Source organism: Peromyscus leucopus, chromosome 7 (assembly GCF_004664715.2).
Source record: "Peromyscus leucopus breed LL Stock chromosome 7, UCI_PerLeu_2.1, whole genome shotgun sequence".
Classification (NCBI taxonomy): Eukaryota; Metazoa; Chordata; class Mammalia; order Rodentia; family Cricetidae; genus Peromyscus; species Peromyscus leucopus.
The window spans coordinates 7778429-7802794 of NC_051069.1; the positions used below are offsets into that span (position 1 = coordinate 7778429).

A 24366-nucleotide genomic window follows, 5' to 3' on the forward strand; every position below is an offset into this window, starting at 1 on the left:
GCCAGGGCTACATAAACAGACCCTGTCTCAACAAATCAACAAATCAATAAATCAGTCAATCAATCAATCAATCAGTCAGTCAGTCAATCATTCAGTCAAAAAGAGCAGCTCCTGCTCCTCTCTAGTGTAGCTATGCTGGTATCATTTAAAAACCTTTAGGCAAGTGTATTGGCTTATAATGATAGAGGTTCAGTGTACCATGTAGCTCTAACAATATTAAAGTTACATGTGCCTAGTGACACAGACCTCTCATATGTAAGTTATATGCTCTAAAATTATTACTGTCATGGGATCTCCTTTTTTCTCCCCTCTCTCTCAATTTTGAATTTTGAATTTGTTTCTGGCATAAGCCTTTTTAATTATTAATTAATTTGTTTTTGAAGACAGGGTTTTACTATGTAGTCCTGGCTATACTGGAACTCCCACTGTAGACCAGACTGACCTCATACTCATAGAGATCCAACTGCCTCTGCTTCCTGAGTGCTGGGATTAAAGGTGTGCGCCACCACACCCGACTATTTTAATTGTTTTATGTGTATATGGTTTATGGTGTTTTCTGTGTGTGTATATCTATGCACCACATGCATGCCTTGTTCTGGGGAGGACAGAAGAGGGCACCAGATCCCCTGGGACTGGAGTTATAGATGGTTGTGAGTCACCATGTGGGTGTTGGAGATTGAACAAGGGTCCTCTGGAAGAACAGCTAGTGCTCTTAACTGCTGAGCCATCTCTCCAGCCCTATATAAGCCTTTTTTAAAACTGAAAGATATGCTTCTGTGACCGTCATCTTTGGAGAGGTTGAACCTAACATGCACAGTGTGTTTCTGGGCAGGACCTGTTCTATTTTGGCTCAGTTAGCACCTGACATCTCTGGCTCACAAAAATGTTTAGCCACCTACTTAGCTTGTGGTATGGCTAGGTATGTCAGCCTTGCTTGGACGTATCTGTCTGCCTGAGATTAGGAAACCAGGTCACCCACGCCTCTTTTGGTCCCCGCCCAAGGGAATTAGGGTAGTGGAACATAAGGAAAGACCTATGTAGTAAACTTACCTCTAAGGCATCCCGTAACTGTATAGCCTTCCATGATAATATTTATATAGAAACTTATTTGTTGGGCTGGGGAATATAGCTCAGTGGTAGAGCATCCCCCAACATGCACAGGGCTCTGAGTTTGGTCTCCAACACTGTGAAAAACTGAATAAGACAAAAAGTGCAAAAAGTGCCTATTTTTCTTACTAATGATCCCCCATACCTCAGAAATGTAGCCCTCCCCCTTTTCAGTGGTTGACATGAGAATACAGAGTCATCCTTGCCATACTTATAGAAGTGGTTACACATTTAGTCCAGTTTTCCTTCTGGGATAAATCTTTATTTTCTCTCCTTATCTGTTTTGGAAACACAATACCAGAAGATGAGGGGCCCAGTTCCCAACCCAACTTCCACCAGTGAGTTCTTGGGAGTGGTCTGAAATTAAGATTGATATTGTTGGTCTTGCATAATTCCAACAAGTCAAGGCAAGGTCTTCGTGTGTCCTCAGCTTCTGGAGTCTGTGTACTGAACAGATGCTCGGTTTAAGCTGGGTTCATATGCTCCACCGCTGGGCTTGTACCTTCAGATTTTCTGGAGCTGTGGAGTACTGGATGCTGAGGGTGGTTGGGGGCGTGGTCAGGGCACAGGAGTGTACTTGGAAAGCTGTATCTTGGGTTGCCTTGGTGCATAACTGCCTGTAGTTCTGTCTTGGATTAGGTTCTTTAGTTCTGTCTGTCCTCCTGTCTCAGCGACTGTCCAGATTCTGGCCCCTCTGTGTGAAGTCTACACTTCCACCCAGGAGGTTAGTTCATTAAAGTTGGCCATTCACTCAGTCTTCACTCGACCCTTTTTCTTGCTGCTCTTGGCTCTCACAGAGCATGCATGTAGGTACCCATTGATCTGGTGCACCTCCGCTCCAGGCTCCTCTCTGTCTTGGTGGTTTCCTTTGATGAGTGAGAGAGTCCAGAGAGCTGAGAGTCAAGCAGAAAAATAGATGTGTCAGTTATGATACGGGACTGCCCCGCCTCTCACACAGCTTCCCTGAATTGTTGGTAGGAGATTGACTTTTTTATATCAGGAAAAAGGCTTTAGTTTTACCTTAGGCTGCTGACAGTGTGCCTTAAAGCACTTTCTGGGGATAAATGAGAAGTCTGGAAAATTTGGAGCCTGGTCCTCCTTTTCAGTTGGAAGTTGAGGGAATGTAGAGTCTGAGAATGTCAGACTGCAGCAGTGTGTTTGTGTTCGTTGACTGTGGTGAGCACAGCCCTGTTGTAATCCTTGTCTTCTCCATTTTGGTGTGGGGCTCCCACCTGGTGCAGGGCTCCCACCTGGTGAAGGTGCTCTCACCTGGTGCAGGTGCTCCTACCTGGTGCGGGGCTCCCACCTGGTGCAGGTGCTCCCCTGCAGGCTCCCACCTGGTGCAGGGCTCCCACCTGTGCAGGTGCTCCCACCTGGTGCAGGGCTCCCACCTGGTGCGGGGCTCCCTCCTGGTGCAGGTGCTCCCACCTGGTGCAGGTGTTCCCAACCACTCTGTTCCCATTGTCCTTGTTTCCCTCTCAACTCAAATAACCCACTGTCTGTCCATTCTCTCCATCTCCTTCCTTGCTGTCTTCTCACAGGAAGTGACTCATCTGTTCCGCTGGGTGATCAGGGATGCAGTCTCAGAGTTCTGTCTGTTCCTCCCTCCACCTCCCATAGCCCCTTGCCTGCCTAACCATCATAATGGATTGATTCACAGCCTGGTCATTCTGCAGTTAGAGCAGTTCAGAGTCCTTGGAGGAGGCTGCAGTCAGCTAGGTACCCATAGACACAGAACCTGCAGAGATGTGAACACACCCCCTCCACACTCTTAGTGGGGAGGCACAGGGTAGGAGGTCAGTCTCCAGGAGGAGGAGGGAAGGAAGTTCCTGTTTTATTGTAATTTCTCCACATTAAAATGTCTCTTGTGTCCCTGTCTCTCTTCACAGAACCCCGCCATCAGCATCACAGAAAATGTGCTGCATTTCAAAGGTTAGTATCTGGGCAGATGACTGTAGCCCTCTGCAGAGGTCGCGAGGCATGAAGGCAGTTTCTCTTTTTAAAATTTTTAAAAAATAATTATTTTATCCATCCATCCATCCATCCATCTATTATTTATTTTGTTTTTAAACAGTCTCTCAGGATATGGCTTTGCATTGCTTAGAACTCACTATGTAGATCAGGCTGGCTTTAAACTCATACAGATCCGCCTACCTCTGCCTCCTGAGTGTTGAGATTAAAAGCACGTGTCACCATACTTTGCGAACATATTTCTATTTTCAAACTGTGTGTTTGTGTATGACCACAAAGTCCAGATGAGTGTGTCAAATCCTCTGGAACTGGAGTTACATATGGGTAGACACGTGAGTGCTAGGAACTGGACTCTGGTCCTGTGCAAGAGAAGCAAGACTTATATATAACTGCTGAGCTGTTTCTCCAGCCCCAGTATTTGTTTTTAAAAATCAGAGTATTTGGGCCATCTAGATGACTCCCTTCTAACCAAGTATTGCCACACGTCAGTGACTGCATCTGTGACCCACAATGAAATAGAACCTCTTTCTGACACAGTGTATAGACATACATGCAGGCAACACTCAGACACATAAGGTAAGTATTTACACTTTCAATTTATTGAAAAAATAAAACAGTTATAATGGAGACAAAGACAGACAACTTATTACATGTGTGCTGAGGAATGTGGGGATCAGTCCCAAGGCCCCCAACATGCTGAGCATGTGCTCTGCACTGAACTGTATCCTCAGCCCAGGAGAACTTGTCTTTTCTTTTTCTTTCTTTCTTTCTTTCTTTCTTTCTTTCTTTCTTTCTTTCTTTCTTTCTTCCTTTCTTTCTTCCTTCCTTCCTTCCTTCCTTCCTTCCTTCCTTCCTTCCTTCCTTCTCTTCTTTCTCTCTCTATCTCTCTCTATCTCTATCTCTATCTCTATCTCTTTCTTTTTTTTTTTTAGACATGGTCTTGCTATGTAGTCCAGAATAGCCTTAAACTCTAGATCTTCTTGTCCCAGCCTTGTGAGTGCTGGATTATAGGCCTATATAATCCTTTGCTGTTCTGATGATCTCTGATTCCAAGGATTTAGCCCATATTTCCTCTGTAGCTCCTGAGCAGGCTTTCTGTTGTGCCCAGGAAAATGGGCCTGTGTTCACAGGCAGACAGTGGATGGGTCTCCTTTCTTTCTTGCCATTCTAGTTTTTTTCAGAGTTATTGCCTTTTTTTTTAAAAAAAGATGACATCTCATATAGCCCAGGCTGGCTACAAACTTGCTATGTAGCTGAGGATGACCATGAACTTTTGATCCTACTGTCCTCTACCTCTCAAGTACATGAGCTTCCGTGCCTGGCTTCCTGGGGTTATTGGACAGTGGAATTTCCATTGTACCTGCAGTTCCGCCCACCCTGGTGTACTTTCAAAGCCAGTCTGGCTCTGTTGTGTTTTCCAAGGTAGAGGTGTGGGGTAGTGCAGGCTTTAGGGTTTAGCCTATGATGAGCTGTTCTTCCGTAAGGAAAGTATGGTCTTAGTGTGTAATAGCCACCAGCACATATTAGACAGGTTGTACTATTTGGCCAGAGGAGGGAAGCGAAACCTTGAGGGAACCAGGTGAAAAAAACGCAGAGAGCAGAAGGGGAGGGGCTCCCGTGGGAGGTGCTGGGTCTAGTGGTCTCTGGCACCTGGGCAAAGAGACAGCTTGATTTGGGGAGAGATCCTTATCCTGGCTCACGGATGGGGTGGCCCCCTCAGGGACTGTCCCCTCAGATCTGCCCATCCTCTGCTCTGTTGCATTTGGAACTGCTAAAGGACAGGTCGGCTCCTGCCTTCCTTTTGTGTTCCTGGTTGGAAGGTTTTTAAATGAGAATTGTCTTTGAGAGATCATTTAGCATTTCCATGTACTCTGTAGTTCTCTCATTCATCTCTCTCTCCCTCTCTCTCTGTTTCCCTCTCCTTCCCCCCTCCCTGACTCTGTTTGTCTCTGTTCTGGGATTTGAACCCAGGGCCTGGTGCATGCTGGCATATACCCATGAACTCCACATCCCAATCCTGTGGCCTGCCTTAACCCAGTCAGGGTGGCACACACACCTGACTTTTTTCTCCTAGGATTTAGAATGTAAATCTAGTAGTAGATGTGTAGTAAATGTGAGGGTTAAATTTTGTCTATGTGCCTCCTTGGGCCTCTAACTTCTTCCTTCTCTCCTCCTTCCTCTTTTCTTATTCGTTTTCTCCTCCTTTTTTTCCTGTTATTGTGCTGGGTGTTCTCCAGACTGTTTTAAGGTAGCAGAAATAGTCCAAAACAGACCATAAGTAAACACACAGAACTCAAGTTTGCCCATGGTTTGGTTATCCATCTGTTGAGTCACTCTGTCCTTATGCTTCCATACTTCCATGCTTTTGATGGGAACTGTTAACTTTGGCCTTCTTTTTCAAAGCACTGTAGCAGGCTGGTTTTTGGGTGGCCTTGCTCTACTCAAATTCACAAAACTCCACTTTCTTTTATTTGCAGCCCAGGGACACGGTGCCAAAGGAGACAATGTCTATGAATTTCACCTGGAGTTCTTAGACCTCGTGAAGCCGGAGGTATGTTCTCTGTTTTCTCATAGCCTTTCCATTTAGAAAGTGCATACTAGTAGCTGAGTGAAACGAAAGGCAGGATCTGAGGATGGAGAGGAAAGGGGAGCGATACCATTCTATTTGGAACAGAGCTCTGGCCTTAGAGAGAGGAATGGGAATGCTGGGAGGCCTGAGCTGCATCTGGTTTTGCACATCATTTGTGATATCAACTTCCGTTTTTCTCATGTGTTAGATGAGGGCTCAGGTGAAGTCTCTGGATCTCTTCCAGTTCTGGTGAGAGTAGCGGGGAGTAGGGTGACAGGTGGTTGAACCCCTCACCATGAGGTTTTCATGAGACTCAGTCACTCTGGCAGCAAGGATCCTAGTAAGCAGAAAGGATGAAGGTAGCTGGTCTTGAAAGAAAATGCTGGGAGTATGAAAGCAGTTTCCTTCTTTTAGCCCTAGGAAGCCGATGGTTCTGGATTCATACTTCTTGCTTGGGGGCTTGAGTTGATGAATTTCCTTGTGCAGGGGCTTGTTCTGAGAGAGCTCAGATAGTCAGCCCCGGCATAGGGCCTGGGAACATGTCATGGGCTTGCCATGGAGATAGAGTGAAAAGCTAAAACAGAATCAGAGAAAGACACTACAGTTCTTACCAGCTGTTCTAGAGCCCTTGCTCTAGACTATGCTCCATGTAGTCTACCTATGCAATGTCCTCTGCAGAAGCAGAGAAGGAAAGGAGGAAGTACCATGCAGCTTCTCCGTGGAGCCACACCAGCATGGTGCAGTCAGTGCGTGGAAAAGGAGTCCTCACACTCTGACCTTCTCTCTAGCCGGTGTACAGGCTGACCCAGAGGCAGGTGAACATCACAGTCCAGAAGAAGGTGAGCCAGTGGTGGGAGAGGCTCACCAAGCAGGAGAAGCGCCCACTGTTTTTGGCCCCTGACTTTGATCGCTGGCTGGATGAATCTGATGCAGAAATGGAGCTGAGAGCCAAGGTGAGGAAGCATGCTAAGCCCTCATTACTGAAGCTAGAAATCATGAGGGTTTGCTAGAATGGGGACACATTACACACTGACTTGAAGGCCTGGCAACATGACTGTAGAGTCCTCATCATGGAAGTGCAGTAGGTTGCTTCACTTGGGGTTCAGTTCATACGGTGTTTACCCCAGGGCCAGGCTAAGGTGATGGTTTCTATGGGGAAAGGTAAAATACCGTTCTTATCACATGTCAGGGATACATAGATTCAAAAGCAGAGCACTGCTGGCCAAGGCAGTGCTTATCAGGGTCCTCTCCCTCTTCTTCACTGTACTCTTGGGAAAGAAGTCACTATGTGGATCACACTTTCAGAGTAGGGAGATATGTTTTCATATCATTTGTTTGAAAATTTTCTACATGAAACATTCTCCTGTTCTCTCTCATTTCTTTATTCAGTCATTTCCACTATTGTATGCATAGGATTATAATCTAATACGATTTTTGTTGCTCAGATCATTCCAGCTGTGGCCAGTGGAGGCTCTACCACTTGGCCTAGTGTGTCTTTCAGAAAGCTTCACCATTGTAGGTTTGTTTTTTTCTTTTCTTTTCTCTTCCCTCTTTCTTACTTTCTGGCACTCTGTACTCTACCTCAGGTACAGCTTATATGTCCTTTGCTTCGGTCCTAGAATGACTGTTTCTTTAAGGAGCCATCTTTTTTTTTTTACATTTTTTATTTCATTTTATGTGTATTGGTATTTTGTCTGCATGTAGGTCTGTGCCCACAGAGTCTAGAAGAAGGCATCAGAACCCCAGGAACTGGAGTTACAAATGGTTTTGAGTCACCGTGTGGGTGCTAAAAACCTAACCTTAGGTCCTCTGGAAGAGCGCCAGTGCTCTTAACCACTGAGCCATCTCTCTAGTCCAAGCTGTCTTATTTTTGGAGAGTGATATTAGCAACCAGATCAGCTGACAGTGAGGAAATACAGGTGTGCATACTCACACATACATGTACTTAGAAATATAGCTTTGTGTCTGTTTGTATATTAAGCTAAACGTAAGTTTACATTGAAGTTGGACATGATCTTAACTTCTGAAAAAAACAAACACATACACCTTATACTAGAAATGTAGAAGTCTCAAATGGGGGTGCTGGAGAGGTGGTTCAGTAGGTAAGAACAAGTACTGCTCTTGCAGAGGATCTGAGTTCTGTTCCTAGCACCCACATCAGATGGCTAACAGCCCCCTCTAGCTCCAGCTCCAGGGGATCTGGTGCCCTCTTCTGACCTCCTCTGACACCTGCACTCACATGGAGACACAGACACACACACACACAGACACACACACACACACACACACACACACACACACACACACACCCCACACACATAAACTCCTAATTAAAAGTAAATAAACAAAATCTTTAAAAAAAAAAAAGAAGTCTGAAACTGGCACCTCCTGCCTTAAGCTACTGTTCCTTTGGTGCTCTAACAAGTCTACAAAGGGTGTCCCTAAGAGTACAGGATTGTCCCTATGCTCAAGGCTAAAGCTGTGATCTGGGACAGTCTCCTCAGCAGAACCTAGAACACAGTGGGAGGAGGTGGCCTGAGGGGTTCGGATCTCTTTCCTGGCCCCTGGCCTTTGGTAAGCATACAGGAATTCTCACTTGTATTCTTGGAAATTTTCTGTCTAAATTCTAGGAGGAAGAGCGCCTCAATAAACTCAGACTAGAGAGCGAAGGTTCCCCTGAAAGTAAGTGGCTGGAGGTGGCTGCCAGTCAACCTGTGATGGAGTTGGCGGGGTGGGGGTGGGGGTGAGAGGGTGGGGGGGTGAGGGGGGGGGGGGTGAGAGGGTGGGGGGGGTGAGAGGGTGGGGGTGGATGTGGCAGGAGAGGAGAGTGGGGAATTCACCCGATGAATGCTTGAGTGAGTCTGTGTTTAGTTTTCAAGTTAGGCATACACATTAAAGCCTCACTTTTAAAGATGGTTCCCTTCTGTTTGGGACTGGCCTGTCTGAGTAAACCAAGGCTAAGGTAGCAGACAAGAACCTTGGTCTCCTGGACAGAGTAGGGGCAGATGGCACCCAAACCTGCAGCCTGGGGTCTCCTCTCACTTGAAGTCTGAAGGGCTGTGCCATAGATGCCTATGGTTATCAGCTCTCGAAATGGAAAGTGTTTGCATGTGTGCCTGTGTACCATGTGCATGTGGGGTGCTTGAGGAGACCAGAAGAAGGTGTGGCATCTCCTGAAACTGGAGTTAAAGCCACTGGTGAGCTTCGATGTGGGTGCTGGGACCAAACCAGGATCCTCTGCAGTAGCCGGGCTTGACCACTGAGCTGGCTCTCCAGCCCCTGTTCAGAGTTTTAATTTTTTATTGTTGTTGTTGTTGTTGAGATAAGGTCTCACTTTGTAGTCCTGGCTGGCCTGGAATTCAATATGTAGACCAGGCTGGCCTTGGACTCCCAGAGAGCTGCCAGTTTCTGCCTCCTGAGCGCTGGGATTAAAGGCGTGTGCCACCCTGCCCAGCTATTCCGAATCTTAGAAAAAAATTCATTTTATCTAACCAAATGTTTATTAGAAAGAAGGTCTATAAGTGAATATATAATGTTTTTGGTGATGGTGCAGCAGCCACCTGTTCCACACACTGCCTGGAAAGCACCGAGCAGCTCTGGGTGGGGCTGGGTGAGTTCATTGTGGGCACCGTCCTCAAGAACTGTGCTCTAGTGGAAGGCTCCACAGGACTGTGGACAATTGTGTGAACAACAGAACGAGATGAGGCCCAGTGCTCATCCTGAATCAAACTTTTGCAAGGGCATTATTTGGCGTGCCATAAGTGAGGAAGGAGAGCTTTAGAGAGTGGTTTCCAGATTGTGTTCTCTGGTACCTCAAGGGGTCCCACAAATGCTTTGGAGGGTAGGTGTTTCAAGAAGCTCCACTTTAGTTGACACAGATCTTGTCTTTTATACATTAAGGTTCTGAGTGTGTGTGTGTGTGTGTGTGTGTGTTGTGTGTGTGTGTTTTGGTTTTTCGAGACAGGATTTCTCCATGTAGTTTGGTGCCTGTCCTGGATCTCGCTCTGTAGACCAGGCTGACCTTGAACTCATAGAGATCTGCCTGGCTCTACCTCCCAAGTGCTTGTATTAAAGGTGTGCGCCACCGCTACCCGGCTTGTTGTGTGTTTTAAAATGAGTTTTAAAAAGGATTTGAGTGGCCACTAATTTAGAGAAATAGTCTTCAAAGAATAAAAAGACAGTCTCTAAAGAGGATTAGTGGAGGCAAAGAACAACATAAGAAGCCACCTTGATGAAGATGCCTGCTGTGCAAGGACCTGAATTCCATCTCTGGAACCTACATAGAGGTGGAAGGAGAAAACTGACTTCCCAGAGTTGTCCTCTGACCTCCACACTTGAGCCGCACCGCATGCACCCGCCCCCTAATAATAACAACAGCAACAGGTTTTTGTTTGTTTGTTTGAAATTTTGAGACAAGGTCTCACAAAATAGCCTTTGGCTGGCCTAGAACTCACTATATAGACCAGGCTGGCCTCAAACTCACAGCTGTCCTCCTGCCTCTGCCTCTGCCTCCAGAGTGTAGGGCACCAACATGACTGGCCCAATAATAAAGTTGTTTTTTACAGGCTACCTTTGATATTTACATTAAATTTTTTTTAGCGTTTTAAACTTCAGACATAATAAAATTTTTTTTAAACATATCTGGATTTTAGGATGCTAAACAAAGTTTTAGCTGTTTTTTCAAAATTCATACTTTCCTGATGATTGGGTTCTTCATGCTGGGGAAGGCAGTGTACATTTTTATATTATGAAGAAAAGTGTGATTAAGTGTGTTAAGTCTGGTAATTTTTGGCCTTACAGGATGGACTGTTTTGTTTGATCACACTATTAAATGTGGTGGTTTGGACATCAGCCAAGTGTTGATGAGAATATTGATGTCACATTTGGCATGGAGCAACAAAAGCTGAGCTCCTCCTCTTTGCCTGAGACTCAGCTTTTCTTCCCCTCTCTTGTGAGGGGGCTGTAAGGCCACACCCTTCACAACCCTAGCTCTGTAGACATCTTCCTGCCTATGGCTGGATCCTCATCCTGCCCGTCTCTAGAGGTACAACTCAGATCCTGTTGTATCCGGAGACCCACCTACTATTTTCCCTGTCTAATATCTTTTTTCCCCACCTGTAAATCTTCAGAAGATGTTCTTTGAAAAGCTATAGCTTTTCAACCAACTGTAAACTCTTAGAGGCAGTGTTACACTTTCACTTTTTCATGTCCCCATAATGCTCTTCCTGGTGTCCAGTACACCGTGTTCAGCCAGGATTGGCTATGTGAATATATGACCACATGTCAGAATTCGTTTTTTATTTATTGTTTCTATTAGCGAACTAGTTTGACCTGCATAATCTTTAAAAACTTGCAGAGAAGAGGAACCTGTAGATTATCTTAACTAGAGCAAGAGCTGAAGAGAACTTTATTTCCCTATATTCATTGCCAGGGGTGGTGCTTTTCTCCTGAGGTGGCCAAGTCTATGAAAGGAGGTTGGCGAACATGTACATTGGCAGGCAGTGTTCAGTGTTATCTTCTTTATGGGAGATGGAGCCCAGGCTAGGAAGACATGGGCCAGGTGTTTGTGGGAGAGCTTGGAGCCACCCAGGTGAAAGAAAGTGTTGGGGTTCCAGAGCTTCTCTCTGGGGTTGTATTGAGTAGCTCACTGGCTGCTTTGCTTTTCAGCTCTTACAAGCTTGAAGAAAGGGTACCTGTTCATGTACAACCTCGTGCAGCTCCTGGGCTTCTCCTGGATCTTCGTCAACCTGACAGTGCGCTTCTTTATTTTGGGAAAAGGTCAGTATGAAATGTCTGAGGTAGCTGTCTCTGCCTTTGGTACTGACAGTCACCTTGCTCTTCCTGCCTTCCTCACATGCCCACAGCACTCATTTCTCAGTTCCTGGTGAGACAGGCTGACAGGAGCAGCTCTAGAGCTTTCAGTCCTGCAGACATGCTCCATGGAAACAAGCTACAGGTAGAGTTTCTTCAGATGTGACACACACAGCATTTAGTTAGAAACTCCCCCCGTGTCTTTATTATCAGTGAGGAATTTCTGTGGAATATTCACTAGTGTGATATTGTGAAGCATATACAGTTAACAGTAGCATGGAACAACACTTATGAGAGGGTAAAATTAATGTTTAAGTTGTTTTTTTCTTGTTGGATTATAGCCATCTAAAAGGGAAGAAACCAAATCAGCTTGCAAAACCAGTACACTCAAAAAGATTAGAAGGCAGTTTTCCAATAGCTTGAATGTAGATGATTCAAAAGTTCAGTTTCTTTTGTAAAGTAGATATGGGGAAAATGTAACTATAATAGAAAATGTAAACTGTTTGAAAAGAAAGATGAATTCTTGTAGAGCATCCTACTGTTTGGCCCTGGATTTTCCATCTGCAGTTCAGGGCAGCCGAGCTGTTTAGCTGGGGAGTCTGTTGAAAGAGGAGGAACTGTGCGTTGTCTTTGCAGTCCCAGCACTGGACTTTGCACAGCACAGTGGCAGGCTAGGAAAGCCACAGGGTTTACAGTTGCCCGTGCTGGAGGCCTCTGTGTGGTCACATGAGAACGAAGAAGGCTCAGGTGCGGTTACTCTCAGAGCTCTGTTATTAGTATGACTTTATCCAAAGCCACATGGAAGGAAAGCAGGGACCTTCAGCTGCATAAATGCTTGCCTTGTTCAACCTAAGCTGGTGGGTGAATTCTGAGTGTTCTTCATAAGACTGCTGGAACAGGGCTGGCAGGATGGTTCAGAAAGTAAGGGTGTTTGCTGCCAAGCCTGAAAATCTAGCTCCACTACCCATACGGTGGGAGGAGAGAACTGACCTCGGAAACTGTCCTGACAGCCACATGCACGCCATGGCATGTGTGGAGCAGTACAGGCATGCATGTATGCTAAATGTCATAAAGAGTATTTTGTTTGTTTCAAGACAGGGTTTCTCTGTGTAGCCCTGGCTATCCTGGAACTCACTTTGTAGATGAAGCTGGCTTCAAACTCAGAGATCTATAATGGTACTTTTTTGTTGGGACCGCCAGCCCACAAATAACGGCACGAAGACTTACTATTAATTATGAAAGCTTGGCCTTAGTTTAGGCTCTTTCCCAACTAGCTCTTATAACTTAAATTAGCCTGATTTTATTTATTTATTTATTAACCTACGTTCTTCCACGTGGCTTGATGACCTCTACTCTGTACTGTATGTCCTACCTTTTCAGTGTCTCCCTGGTGTCTGGCTGGTGTAATCTGCGCACCTAGATTTCTCCTCTTCTTCTCTCTCCCCAGAAATCTCATCTGTCATCTCCTGCCCAGCTATTGGTCATCTAGCTCTTTATTACACCAGTCATAGCAATACATCTTCACACAGTGTACAAATATCCCACAACAGAGATCCGTCTGCCTCTGTCTCCTGAGTGGTGGGATTAAAGGTGTGCACCACCACTGCCTGGCTCTTTTCTTTTTTGTTGTTGGGGTTTGGTTTTGGTTTCATTGGGAGCATTTGGAGATAGTTATTGCTGTTGCGGTGATTTAGGGGTACTGTTTGTACTCAGTAGGCAGGGGCCAGGAACCCCCCTCTTTCTGCAATATGCATTACAGAGGATGGTCCCGCCTAGAATGTCAGTGGTCCTTGGTTGAGGATGATGCAAGGAAGAATGCAGAAACAGCATGTCCAGGAGGGTTGGTGTGAAGACAGGCCTCTCAGAAAGTGCTGCCCATGTGCGAGCCTCACACGGGCACTAGTGGACATTTTAATTTTTATCAAATAATTTACCTAAACGTTCTGTACTCTTAGATATTTAGACCATTTATGAGTAATGCACTTAGAAATGTTTCAGAGGACAACCTTGTATTAATAAGGACTTTAAAAGCCATTATTTCTTTTTAGTTAGGATAGATTCTCAGAATTATTGGCCCTAAAGCTACAAACACAGTTTTAAGGCTTTTGAAATCTAATTTTAAGGATTTTATTTTTAGGGACTGGAGAGATGACTCAGTGGTCACGAGCACTGACTGCTCTTTCAGAGGACCTGGGTTTGATTCCCAGGAACCACATGGCAGCTCACAACTGTCTGTAAGTTCAGTTCTGGGTGATCACATACACTCTTCTGTCTCCTATGATAACAGGCATGCAAGTGATGCACAGGCAAGCTGCCAAACACATTAAAAATGATTAATAATAATAATAATAAACTTTAAAAGATTTTATTTTTAAAAATGTGTGTATGCACATGCATGTATACATACATATGTACAAGTGAATGTAGGTGCCCTTGGAGGCCAGGAAGAGGGAGGTGGATCTCCTGGAGTTGGAGTTATAAGTGGTTGTGAGTTTCCCCATGAGGGTGCCCTGTACCAAACTCAGGTCCTCTGTAGGTCAATATGTGCTTCTAACAGCTGAGCCATGGCTATACCTTCCTGAAACCTAAGTTTAGTTGATACTTTTACCTCTGTGTCTGTGTGTGACTGAACTTTTCATTGCTTGTGTAATGTAGATGATAGAGATTTAGATTAGAACAGGTTATGGTCTGAAAAGGATTAGCACTTTGCCTTGTACACCGATTTCTTTTTCAATAGACAGTGAGAGAATGAAAGCTGGATCTGCCTTTTGGTTTTCCTAACAGGAGAAGGGGACATGGCGGCTTCATGTTCACGGTCTAGAGATAAAGGGAGCTCTTTCTTCTGGGAATTTTGAAGCCTGTCCTGGCTTAGGCTAGAAGCATGAACCTGACTCCATGTCTGTTTTCCCTTCCAAGTTCTTTTCCTGTAAGGCACGGTCTAGTTTGAGAACGGCCTCTGCTAGAACTCACGGTGGATTGATCGGTCATGTATGCTTGTGCCCTAGAGTCCTTCTACGACACGTTCCACACCGTGGCTGACATGATGTATTTCTGCCAGATGCTGGCGCTAGTGGAAACGCTCAATGCCGCGATTGGCGTCACGAGTTCCCCAGTGCTGCCTACTCTAATCCAGGTATTGAAGAGTTGAATGTGAGAGTGAGGAGCGAAAGATTTCAATATGTATCCAGTAGATAGGGCATAATTTGCCATGTCTCAGTTATTAAACACATTTCTTTACATAGAATGGCACTATTTTATTTCAGCATGTAGGGAAATTTGTTTATTTACTTATTTTTAAGTCAGGGTCTTTCTAGTCCTGACTGTCCTAAAATTTGCTATGTAGACCAGTCTATCCTCAACTCAGAGATCCTTCTTCCTCTGCCTCCCAAGTGTTGGGACTCAATTGTACACCACCATGCCTGGCCTTGAAGGAAACTTTTAAAGCACTGTTATTTTCCCGTTGTTGGCCTGTTTTGTTGTTTATCACACTCTCATGAAATGACATTATGGAGAACTTTAGGGAAGTCTGGTTTTCCAGCAGGAGCAGAGCAGCCTATTTCTTGGTCTGAACAAGGAATTCTGCCTCTCTGCTCTCTCTGCAGTATACATAGGTGGCTTTAGCTTCTAACATTTAGCAACTAGGAAAGATATTTTTGTTCCCTCCAATACCTCTGTGTTGCCTCAGTTGGTTACTGTCAGGAACGGGGCACCAAGGTCTTTGATCCTCCTTGTCCTACTTTTTAGCTGGTCATAGACTGTGAAGAATACTGCCCAACTGCAGAGGCCAGCAGCTGGGTCCAGCTGCTGGTCTCATCTCAGTGCTGATTATGTGCCTGGTGTGCTCATCTGCTTTCCAGCCATGTGTTCTCATGGGGTCAGGTGCATGATAAGAGTATTAGTTCATGTGGCAGACTTTATTACTTACGGGTTTTTCTGTCCACTTAGTTTAAAAAGTAACGGGATAGTGTGTGATACAGTGGTGTGGAATATTATGTTCTGTATGTTAAGAACCATGAGAAGTGAGAACTCAAGTTGAGTTTTTTTGCCAGGTGGAAGGGACAGGCTCAGAATCACCATCTACCTAGGAAGTGCCATTCATGTAGGACACAGTGGGTATGAGCTTCTGGGTCCGGGCATAGTCCTGTGCCTTATTTGACAGGGCCGTATTGCCACAGCAGGTGGACTGGAGCACTTGACATATATTGAGGGGTTCCAGTGCAGAGTGAGCACATGAGCAACTCAAGTGACAGACCCTGGATACTGAGCAGGAAGAATAAGAAGAAGGCAATGGAGACCAAAGTGTGGGAAGCAAGGGGGCGGTTTCCTTGTTGCTCTTTGAGGAAAGAGGAAGGAATCAGGCCCAGGACTTAGCAGAAGTGATTTGATGGAAAACGTTTTCTGTATAAAATCATCAAAATATGTTTACGTGGCTTTGCAGAAACTGTAGAGAATCCTTTTTGAGGAAACGCAGCAGGTTAGGTAGTGGATGAACATGTGTGCTGCTAATGTAGACAGAGGAAGAAATGCCCCTCTTAGTGACGAGACGGCTGAAAAACCAAGTGACTTTGGGCGTGCAGAGCTGGGCTGGACACCCATCTGCAAAATCACAGAGCTTACCTCCTCAGTTTTAACCATCACAAGGTAGAGGAGATGGGAGTAGAGAAGTGAGAGACTCTGGAGAGCCGCTTGTGAAGGTGAAGCGACTGTATTGTCCCTCTTCCCCAGTCTTGTCAGCAAACCCTTCTGTCTGAAGTGGTGGCCCTTCCAGAGGAAGAGGATGTACTGTTTGTGAGCCGGCGTGGTGGCACAAGCCTGTAACCCAGCACTTGGGAGATTAAGACGGGAGGGTCTGAGTGCAAGGCCAGCCTAGAGTAGCTGGTGAGACCAGAAGGGTCTGTGATAGGACTGCTGTCTCCTCAGGTTACATACCTTAATGCAATCTTTAACTGCTGCCACCCTCAGTCTCCTAAAGAGGCAAACAACCTCTTCTGTTGAAATTACCTTTGGGGGCCTGGAGAGATGGCTCAGTGTTTAAGAAACATCTTGTAGAGGACCTGAATTTGGTTCTCAGTACCCTCATTGGGTTGCCCAATCATCTTTGATTCCAGCTCCAGGGGATCTTGTGCCTCTGGCCACTGAGAACACCTGCATTCTTATACACATTATTATAAATAAAATGGATCTTTAAAAAAATCATCAAGCCTCAAAGAATTTACAGATGTGTTTCTAAAGAAAACGAGAGGCTTCCAAACAAAGATCATAAAACCTGAAGAAATAAGACCTTGTGTACAAGAAACGGTAGACTGTGGGACACAGCCATAGGAACTGCAGCTGTGAGAGGCATCGTGTGCAGAATAGAGATTCATGGAGGCAGAGGCAGGCGGAGCTCTGCAAGGCAGCCTGGGCTACAGAGTGAGTTCCAGGACAGCCAAGGCTACACAGAGAAACCCTGTCTCGGAAAAAAAAATAAAAGTGAGAAGACATTCATGTATAAGGAGAACTTGGCTACTTGGGCTGGAAGTAAGAAAGTAAAAAGTGGAAGGGAAGCAGATTTGAAAAAGAGGGAAATAGAAATTCTATTAATGAAAATATAGTGATCAGAGGTTAATGTTTAATAATTTTAGAAGTATATTAGACTCAGCTAAAGAGAAAATTAGTGAACAACTTACAATACAGGAAGGAACAGAACACAGAAAGTATACAGACATAGTTTTCTTTAATTGTAAAACTCAATATCATAAGGATGGTCTCATATTTACTGATAGATTAAATTCAGTTCCAATCAAAAATGTTTTGGGATGTGCTAAGAAAATTGTAAAGCTTTGTAAAAAGGCAAAACTTAGCATTGTTTATAATAAGGACAAGTGCAAGCAACCTAGATGCCTGTTGATGGCTGAATGGAAAAGAGAAACATGGTATAAAAAGAGTGGTTTGGATAATTTTTCTAATACTCTAACAAGGGACCATGAAATGGCTCAGTGAGAAAAAGCTCCAAGCCTAACAACGCATGTGGTAAGAAAGAACTGACTCCTGAAAACATACTCATTTCCACTGCCGCCACAGGAAAACATTAAAAAAACGTTAAAAGGGGGTATTTGTAGATATATGCATGCATATGCTGTGGGTGTGCAAACAGATATGTACATATATACATACATAGATACACACAATATTTAAATTTTCTCTCCCTTTTGGGTCTTTTTAATAGTTTCTTGGAAGAAATTTTATTCTGTTTATCATCTTCGGCACCATGGAAGAAATGCAAAACAAAGCTGTGGTTTTCTTTGTGTTTTATTCATGGAGCACAATTGAAATTTTCAGGTGGGTAGAAATGCTTGCCCCCTCTCTAGAGTGGATGTTGTTGCCTTGGCTGGAAGTTTCATTTGGTTGGGACTAGGATTATGCGTGTGAGAATTCTAGCTACATGAGCAAGCTCTGCCTTGATTAGAGTCCAGGCTATAGGGAACAGAGAACCAGAGAGTAAAAGACACATTGTACTACAACTTCAAGGTCTCACTGTTGTGTTGCAAAAACCCAAGGCCCATCCACGAGGGAAATACTTGAAAAGGCTGGAGAAGCACAAAGTTGAAGCAGCAATCCAGGTGGATGTGGTTAGTTGAGAGCCTTCCTGAGGCATGGTAAGTGCTAACTCAAGAGTACTCAAGTCTTGAGCTTAGCTTAACTATTTTTTACCACTCTGAATTGTCAGTAAAAAAATACCCTTTTTGTCTTTTTTCCCCCCAGAGCTGAGGACCGAACCCAGGGCCTTGCGCTTGCTAGGCCTCTACCACTGAGCTAAATCCCCAACCTAAAAATACCCTTTTTGAAAAATTGATTCAATGCCCAGTATAATGGCATACACCTGTAATTACAGAACTCAAAGACTGAGGCAGGGGGATTGCCATGAATTTGAGGTCAGCCTGACCTATAGACTGAGAATCAAAAACAAAAATCTATCCAGTTGTGTTCCTTTTTTAGCCACATCATACACAGTGTGTGCTTTTCCCATGGAGTCATATGCAGCGTGGCTTTTGCAGATGGCCTCCTCAGCTCAGGGTTTGCACAGTGACAGTTGGACAGAGGGCACGGTGCAGTGGAAAGAGGCAGGGGTGCTTGAACCATGTCTCACCTCTACCTGCTGGGTCTGTACCCTCAGGCATGCTGGATGCAAAAGTGTGAGACACATTCAAAGTCCTTGATTTTAACATTTCCTACTTGGGAAGAAATGAGTTTCTTCTGATATTCCTTTAAAAAATTTTTTTCCCCTTATAGATCAGGCTATCCTTGAACTCAGAGATCTGCCTGCCTCTACCGCCTCTGTGCTGGGACTAAAGGCATGTGCTACTGTTCCTAGTGTGATGTCTCTTTTAAGACTGAGCATTTCTGATTCTAGATTAGAGGCTTTTTGTGTAATTTTTTAGAACCATTCATTTATTCAGAGGCAGAGTTTGGCATCTCTACCCACTGGGAACACAGATGAGAACTAGGAATAAAGCCAGTAAGGTTCTAAGCATCCAGCATGTAGCTGAACAAAGAGAGTTCCTTGAAGAATACACTGAGCCTGCCAGTCGAGTTCACATCCTGTGTGGAGTTGGAATGGAGTCTGACGGGGGTTTGTGAATAGCTAACACAGTACTCAATTCTGTTCTGAAGCCACGTGCTGCAGGTGGCATTGTGAATGCTCGTCTAAGGTCAAATTCAGAACCTGCAGTGGCTGTCATCACTGAACTCTGTTCTCCATAGGTACCCCTTCTACATGCTTACCTGCATTGACATGGACTGGAAGGTGCTCACGTGGCTCCGTTACACTATGTGGATTCCCTTATACCCTATGGGATGCTTGTCAGAAGGTATTTTTAGAAACTTTAGGTCTCATAGTGTAGCTCCCAGGTGTGACCAAGGGGTTAAAAGCCAGTTTTCTGATTCTGCCAGCCTTAGTCTAGTGGGGTGGTGTTAAGACTGAAGGGATTTCTTTCCATACTTTGTGTACTGTTCCAGAGACACGGGGCTCGTCTCATGTTTGGAGCAGAGTACCCATGCGCTTTGTTTGCATGCTATTCTTAGTATCCCAAAGTGAGCTCTTGTTAGTAACTTCATTTTATTCTGACAACCCCATAGTAAGTGGATCAAGCAGGGATTCTTTCCCCCCACTTTATAGGTGAGGAAACAGAAGCCCAGTGCTAGGGCTGTCCTCGTCAGTCTCTGTTGACAGCTTAGAGGCAGTGTGAGGGCTTGAGGGAGGAGGAAGCCTCTCCTGAAGCCTCAGGCTGGAACTGAGGCCTGAGCTTCTGGAGGCTGTTGCTTTATGCACCTGTTCTACTTGCTTCTCACTGTCTGTTTGTTTCCAGCTGTGGCAGTGATCCAGTCCATTCCAATATTCAACGAGTCAGGAAGGTTCAGTTTTACCTTGCCATATCCAGTGAAGATGAAAGTCAGATTTTCCTTCTTCCTGCAGGTTTATCTTGTAATGTTATTCTTAGGTAAGTACTAACTACATATACACTTCTGTCATGTTTTAGACAGTGTAGCTAGGCAGTTCAGTTTCCAGCATCCTTGTTACAATTTTACTTCTGAAAGGGGGGGGGGGGAGTTTTCTTTTTCTTTTTCTTTTCTGGAACTGAGGACTAAACCCAGGGCCTTGTGCTTGCTAGGCAAATGCTCTACCCCTGAGCTAAATCCCCAACCCCGGAAAGTTTTCTTTGTGAAGACAGGGTAGGAGAGTTGCTGCACATGGAGATCTTTTCTTTCAGGTCTACAGTAGCTGAACTATGACCGCTGTTGGTCACTGGGAGTTTGTGGCGGAGACGGGTATTGGGGAACTAGCTCAGGCTCTCTTGGTGAGCAGCTAAGGAGCTCTTGTAGAGCAGCAGGAGATGGCAGTTGTGCTGCACGAATTCTGACCTGCTCGGGGCTGAGGCAGGGCTGCTGAAGCACAGCAATTTGAGCCCCGTCTCAAAATCAAAAGCTGAAACAGAGCTCCTGTCACATTTACTGAGTAGTACAGTAATTCCTAATCCCCATGATAAGAGGTGGAAATATAAGCCGGGCAGTGGTGGCGCACACCTTTAATTCCAGACTCGCAGGAGGTAGAGGCAGGAGGATCTCTGAATTTGAGGTTGTGAGTGAGTTCTAGGACAGCCAGGGCTCCACAGAGAAACCCTGTCTCCTGGAGGGGGAAAAGAGGTGGAAATACAGCTGGTGGCAAAGGAAGGGGGCAGTGATGGCCCCTGAGGTTGTTGGGAAGCTTCCTGCTGATCATGACCACCTACTTAGTAATTTAGATTTGTCTAAAACACAAATTCTAGATTAATTCATACAAGTTAAGAACTAATGGGAACAAGAAATAAACCTTCGGGGTCTGGAGAGATGGCTCAGTGGTTAAGCGCACTGGCTGCTCTACCAGAGGTCCTGAGTTCAGTTCCCAGCAACCATCCGGTGTCTCACAACCATCTATAGTGGGATCTGATGCCCTCTTCTGGCATAAAGAAATACATGCAGATAGAATACTCATACATAAAATAAATAAATCTTTTTAAAAAAGAAACAAATATTCATTCCTACAGTGACAAACTTCCTCCAACAAAGTCATACCCACTCCAACAAAGCTACACCTTCTAATAATGCCACTCTATGAATTATCGGGGCCAGTTACATTAACTACCGCACCTGCTCCCTTTGACTTTGTAGATTTAAAGAAGCCTAGCTGTCTGTGTTGCTGGTAACAGCAGGTTCAGCCACTGACAGTGTGCTAGTTCTGGTGTGTAACAAATTAGTAAGACTTAGCAGCTGAAAAGCACATTTGTTTTTTGTTTTTTGCTTTTTTTTTAGTCAATTTCTGAGAGCTAGAAAGTGGCCTAGGAGGTGCTTTTGGTTCCAGGTCTCAGACTTTGAGTGAGAGGCCTGCTGGTGCTGTAGCTCCCATAGATTGGACCTTCTTCATAGGCCGGACGGAGCATTAGTTCTGAGCTTATTCTTGTGGTTGCCACAGACCCTCTCCATGTGGCTGCTCCTGACATGTCTTTACTGAGTGAGAAGAGGTGATTAGAGAGACAACCAGAAGTCATAGCACCTTCTGTAACTTAATAGCAGAAATGCATGCCATTATCCAAACTGGCAAGGTATGAAATACCTGGAGGAGAGGCATCATAAAGATCTCTTAGAGGCTGCCATCCTGAACGGCAAGATGAACAGTACAAAAGCCCTGAGAAGTTAGAAAGCCTAGTGATCTGTCACTTAGTGCAGACCTGTATCCCTTAGGACGCCCCAGGACCTATTAAGAAAGCTGGAGTCCTGTGTGGTGGCTCACATTTGTGATCACAGCAGGGAGACTGAGGCAGCACGACTGTCTCAAGTTCAAGGCCAGCCTGGGCAGTAGAGTGAGACCCTGTCTCCAAGAAAAGGTAGAGATATTTTAATGTGCACTGACTATTTTTCCTTCATGGTACTGTTGCTTAATTTGCAAGATATGTATATATATATTCTTCTTCAAAATGAAGTAAATCCCAAATTGACAATTTCAGGTTTTAACCGGGTAGTGTATGTTCATAGGTCAAGGAGTTTTTTTATACACCATTCTTTCACAGGAAGTCTGTGAAGTGTGTTTATCCCTGTTGTACAGATGAGGGAACTGAAGGGAGGCAAAGCTGCAGAACTCACTGTTGACTCTGAAATTCCATTCCTCACTGTGTTGTACTTCTAGACTGCTGCCTACTAAATGTGTTCTTGAACAGTCTTGCATTTTTTGATTTGGGCATTTCATTAAATGCTAAGAGGAAAAACAAAACAAAAAAAATAGTTTACCCCTACATAATTGATAAAGTTCAAGAAATTGTATTGATGATTATATCAATATTAAAATGCCTCAAAAAATGAGATAGGCAGTCAGATGAACAGATTATAGGAGACTGATGATAAAAAGTTAAATGTAGAGGTTGTTCACTCTACAGGATTTATCCTTGTCTAAGCCTGCATGACAGAGCATAAGGAATAACGTTCTAGGCCCCTGAGGGCTTGGGCTGGGACAGCTCAGTGCAGTACTGCTGGTGGGTTCTTAAGATGTAATCTGAGCAATGCTGTGAGGAACCTCGACTTCTAGTTTCAAAGACATTTCTAATCAGTGTTTTCTTTTTTTACAGGGTTATATATTAATTTTCGTCACCTTTATAAACAGCGCAGGCGGCGGTATGGACAAAAGAAGAAAAAGCTCCACTGAAGAGAAACTTGGTAGCTTCGTGCCGGTTTGAGCGGATTCTGATTCTTACGGTTTTACCTTCTTGTACTGATGTAAAAGTTATTTTTTTTTTAAAGTAAGGCCATCTCCTTTCCCCAGTAACATTCCTGAATTTACTGTATTTTCTCTTAGTGTTGTACTTGCATGACATGGATTTCTGACATCTGACACCAGGTTTGTTCTCATGTATTACTGACAGCTAGACTGGCCCTGCACCCTCTCATGACAGTCTGCTCTTCCCCACAGGTCTGTCTGTCTTTACAGTTAGGACTTGGTATTTCTGCTATTGCTTGTGAGAAACAAAAAACACAAGACTACATTTCTCCATTGAAGATTGTCAAAAGTGACCCAGGCAGAACCTAATATATATTATACTCAAGTTACTTGTGTAGGGGGTAGAACTGACTTTTTGAAAATCAGGTAAACTTGGTCATTGATTAAACATTTTGAGTCAGAGTAGGGCTGGAGAACACTTTGTATTTGATGTCTTTTGGCTTAAAGACATTCATTCTACAGCACTTACCAGCATGGGCATCGAAGAGGCAGAGTGATTTAAAGAAAGCAATCAGAACCTGGGACACCACGGATACGTCATTCCTAGCTAATCAGAACTGTCTGCAACACTGGAGAAAGAGGGAGCATTACTTGCAAACACTTGATATTATAAGTTCCAAATGTGAATGAGTGTCTACAGGGGTCGGGAGGGGACACAGACTGGGAGCTAGACAGCAGTCAGCTGTTGGGGAGGAGCCTGTGGCAAACGCAAACACTGGAGTAGGCCAGACACACCCACGAGCTGTCTTGGGCAGTGCACACAGTCAGTCTACAACTCTGGACTAGCTCAGTCTATTTACTTGTGTATTTCTCTGAGTGATCAGTGAGACTATTTTTTTGAACTTCAAACTCCTGGTTTTTTTTTTGTTTGTTTGTTTGTTTTTAACTTGTGTGCAGTAGGAACTTGAGCTGGGAAATAACCAGGATTCCTGCAGGAAACCCCCCCAAAAGGGGGCCTGAACAAAATACAGACCTTAGGGTTGGTCACGGTACAAGACATCTACAGTCTCCCTACCACATTCCATGGAAACTGGAGTGCTGAGGTAACACCAGAAGCAGGAGCTGAAGGGTGGAACATCAGATCTGCCACTCCTACTGCTCCCTGGGAAAGGAGACTTGTGTTGTCTCAGTGAGCCCAAATTGGATTAGCCTTACACTGTCTGGGTTGACACACCTATCCCAAGGAAGAGCATTTCCAAGTCTGCAGCTTCTGTCCACGTTTGCTGGTGTTGCCTTCTGGCGTTCCTTCCACTGACTGTGGCACCGACCGGGCAGGTCAGCTTTGCAGTCAACTGTGCCGCAGCCTTGTGCAATCCCATGTTCTAGTTGCTGTTAGCATCCCCTTTGTTGCTGTCTGAGAAAGTGAAAGATTGTGTATTTCTATTAAAACATTTACAGTCAAAATCCTAATCATTTGTGTTTAAAGATTATTTAGTCTCATGGTTTTCAAATGGATAAAGTCTTTGTGTAGACAAAGTATTGCATAGTACTTCAGCACGACACACCGTGAGCAGTGACTGCTTGGAGCCCACCCGAGGGAGTGCTGACGGCAGTCGTCACAGAGTGGCAGGGCGGCCCTGAGCCGGACTCTTCTGTCAGTGCTCTCTCAGAACCACTGGCCAGA

General features: G+C 44.7%; 1 protein-coding gene across 1 annotated transcript in view; it reads left to right on the forward strand.

The window, feature by feature from the left end:
• Positions 1 to 24152, forward strand: part of Hacd3 (3-hydroxyacyl-CoA dehydratase 3) — a 32566-nt gene extending 8414 nt beyond the window's left edge. The window contains exons 2-11 of the mRNA XM_028866738.2: positions 2997 to 3039; positions 5556 to 5629; positions 6436 to 6600; positions 8278 to 8329; positions 11315 to 11425; positions 14464 to 14591; positions 17667 to 17779; positions 19202 to 19308; positions 19807 to 19938; positions 22594 to 24152. Of these exons, the coding sequence (XP_028722571.1) occupies positions 2997 to 3039; positions 5556 to 5629; positions 6436 to 6600; positions 8278 to 8329; positions 11315 to 11425; positions 14464 to 14591; positions 17667 to 17779; positions 19202 to 19308; positions 19807 to 19938; positions 22594 to 22670 (1002 nt within the window). The 3' untranslated portion in view covers positions 22671 to 24152. The remainder of the gene's footprint in view (positions 1 to 2996; positions 3040 to 5555; positions 5630 to 6435; positions 6601 to 8277; positions 8330 to 11314; positions 11426 to 14463; positions 14592 to 17666; positions 17780 to 19201; positions 19309 to 19806; positions 19939 to 22593) is intronic.
• The last annotated feature ends 214 nt before the right edge of the window (positions 24153 to 24366 follow it).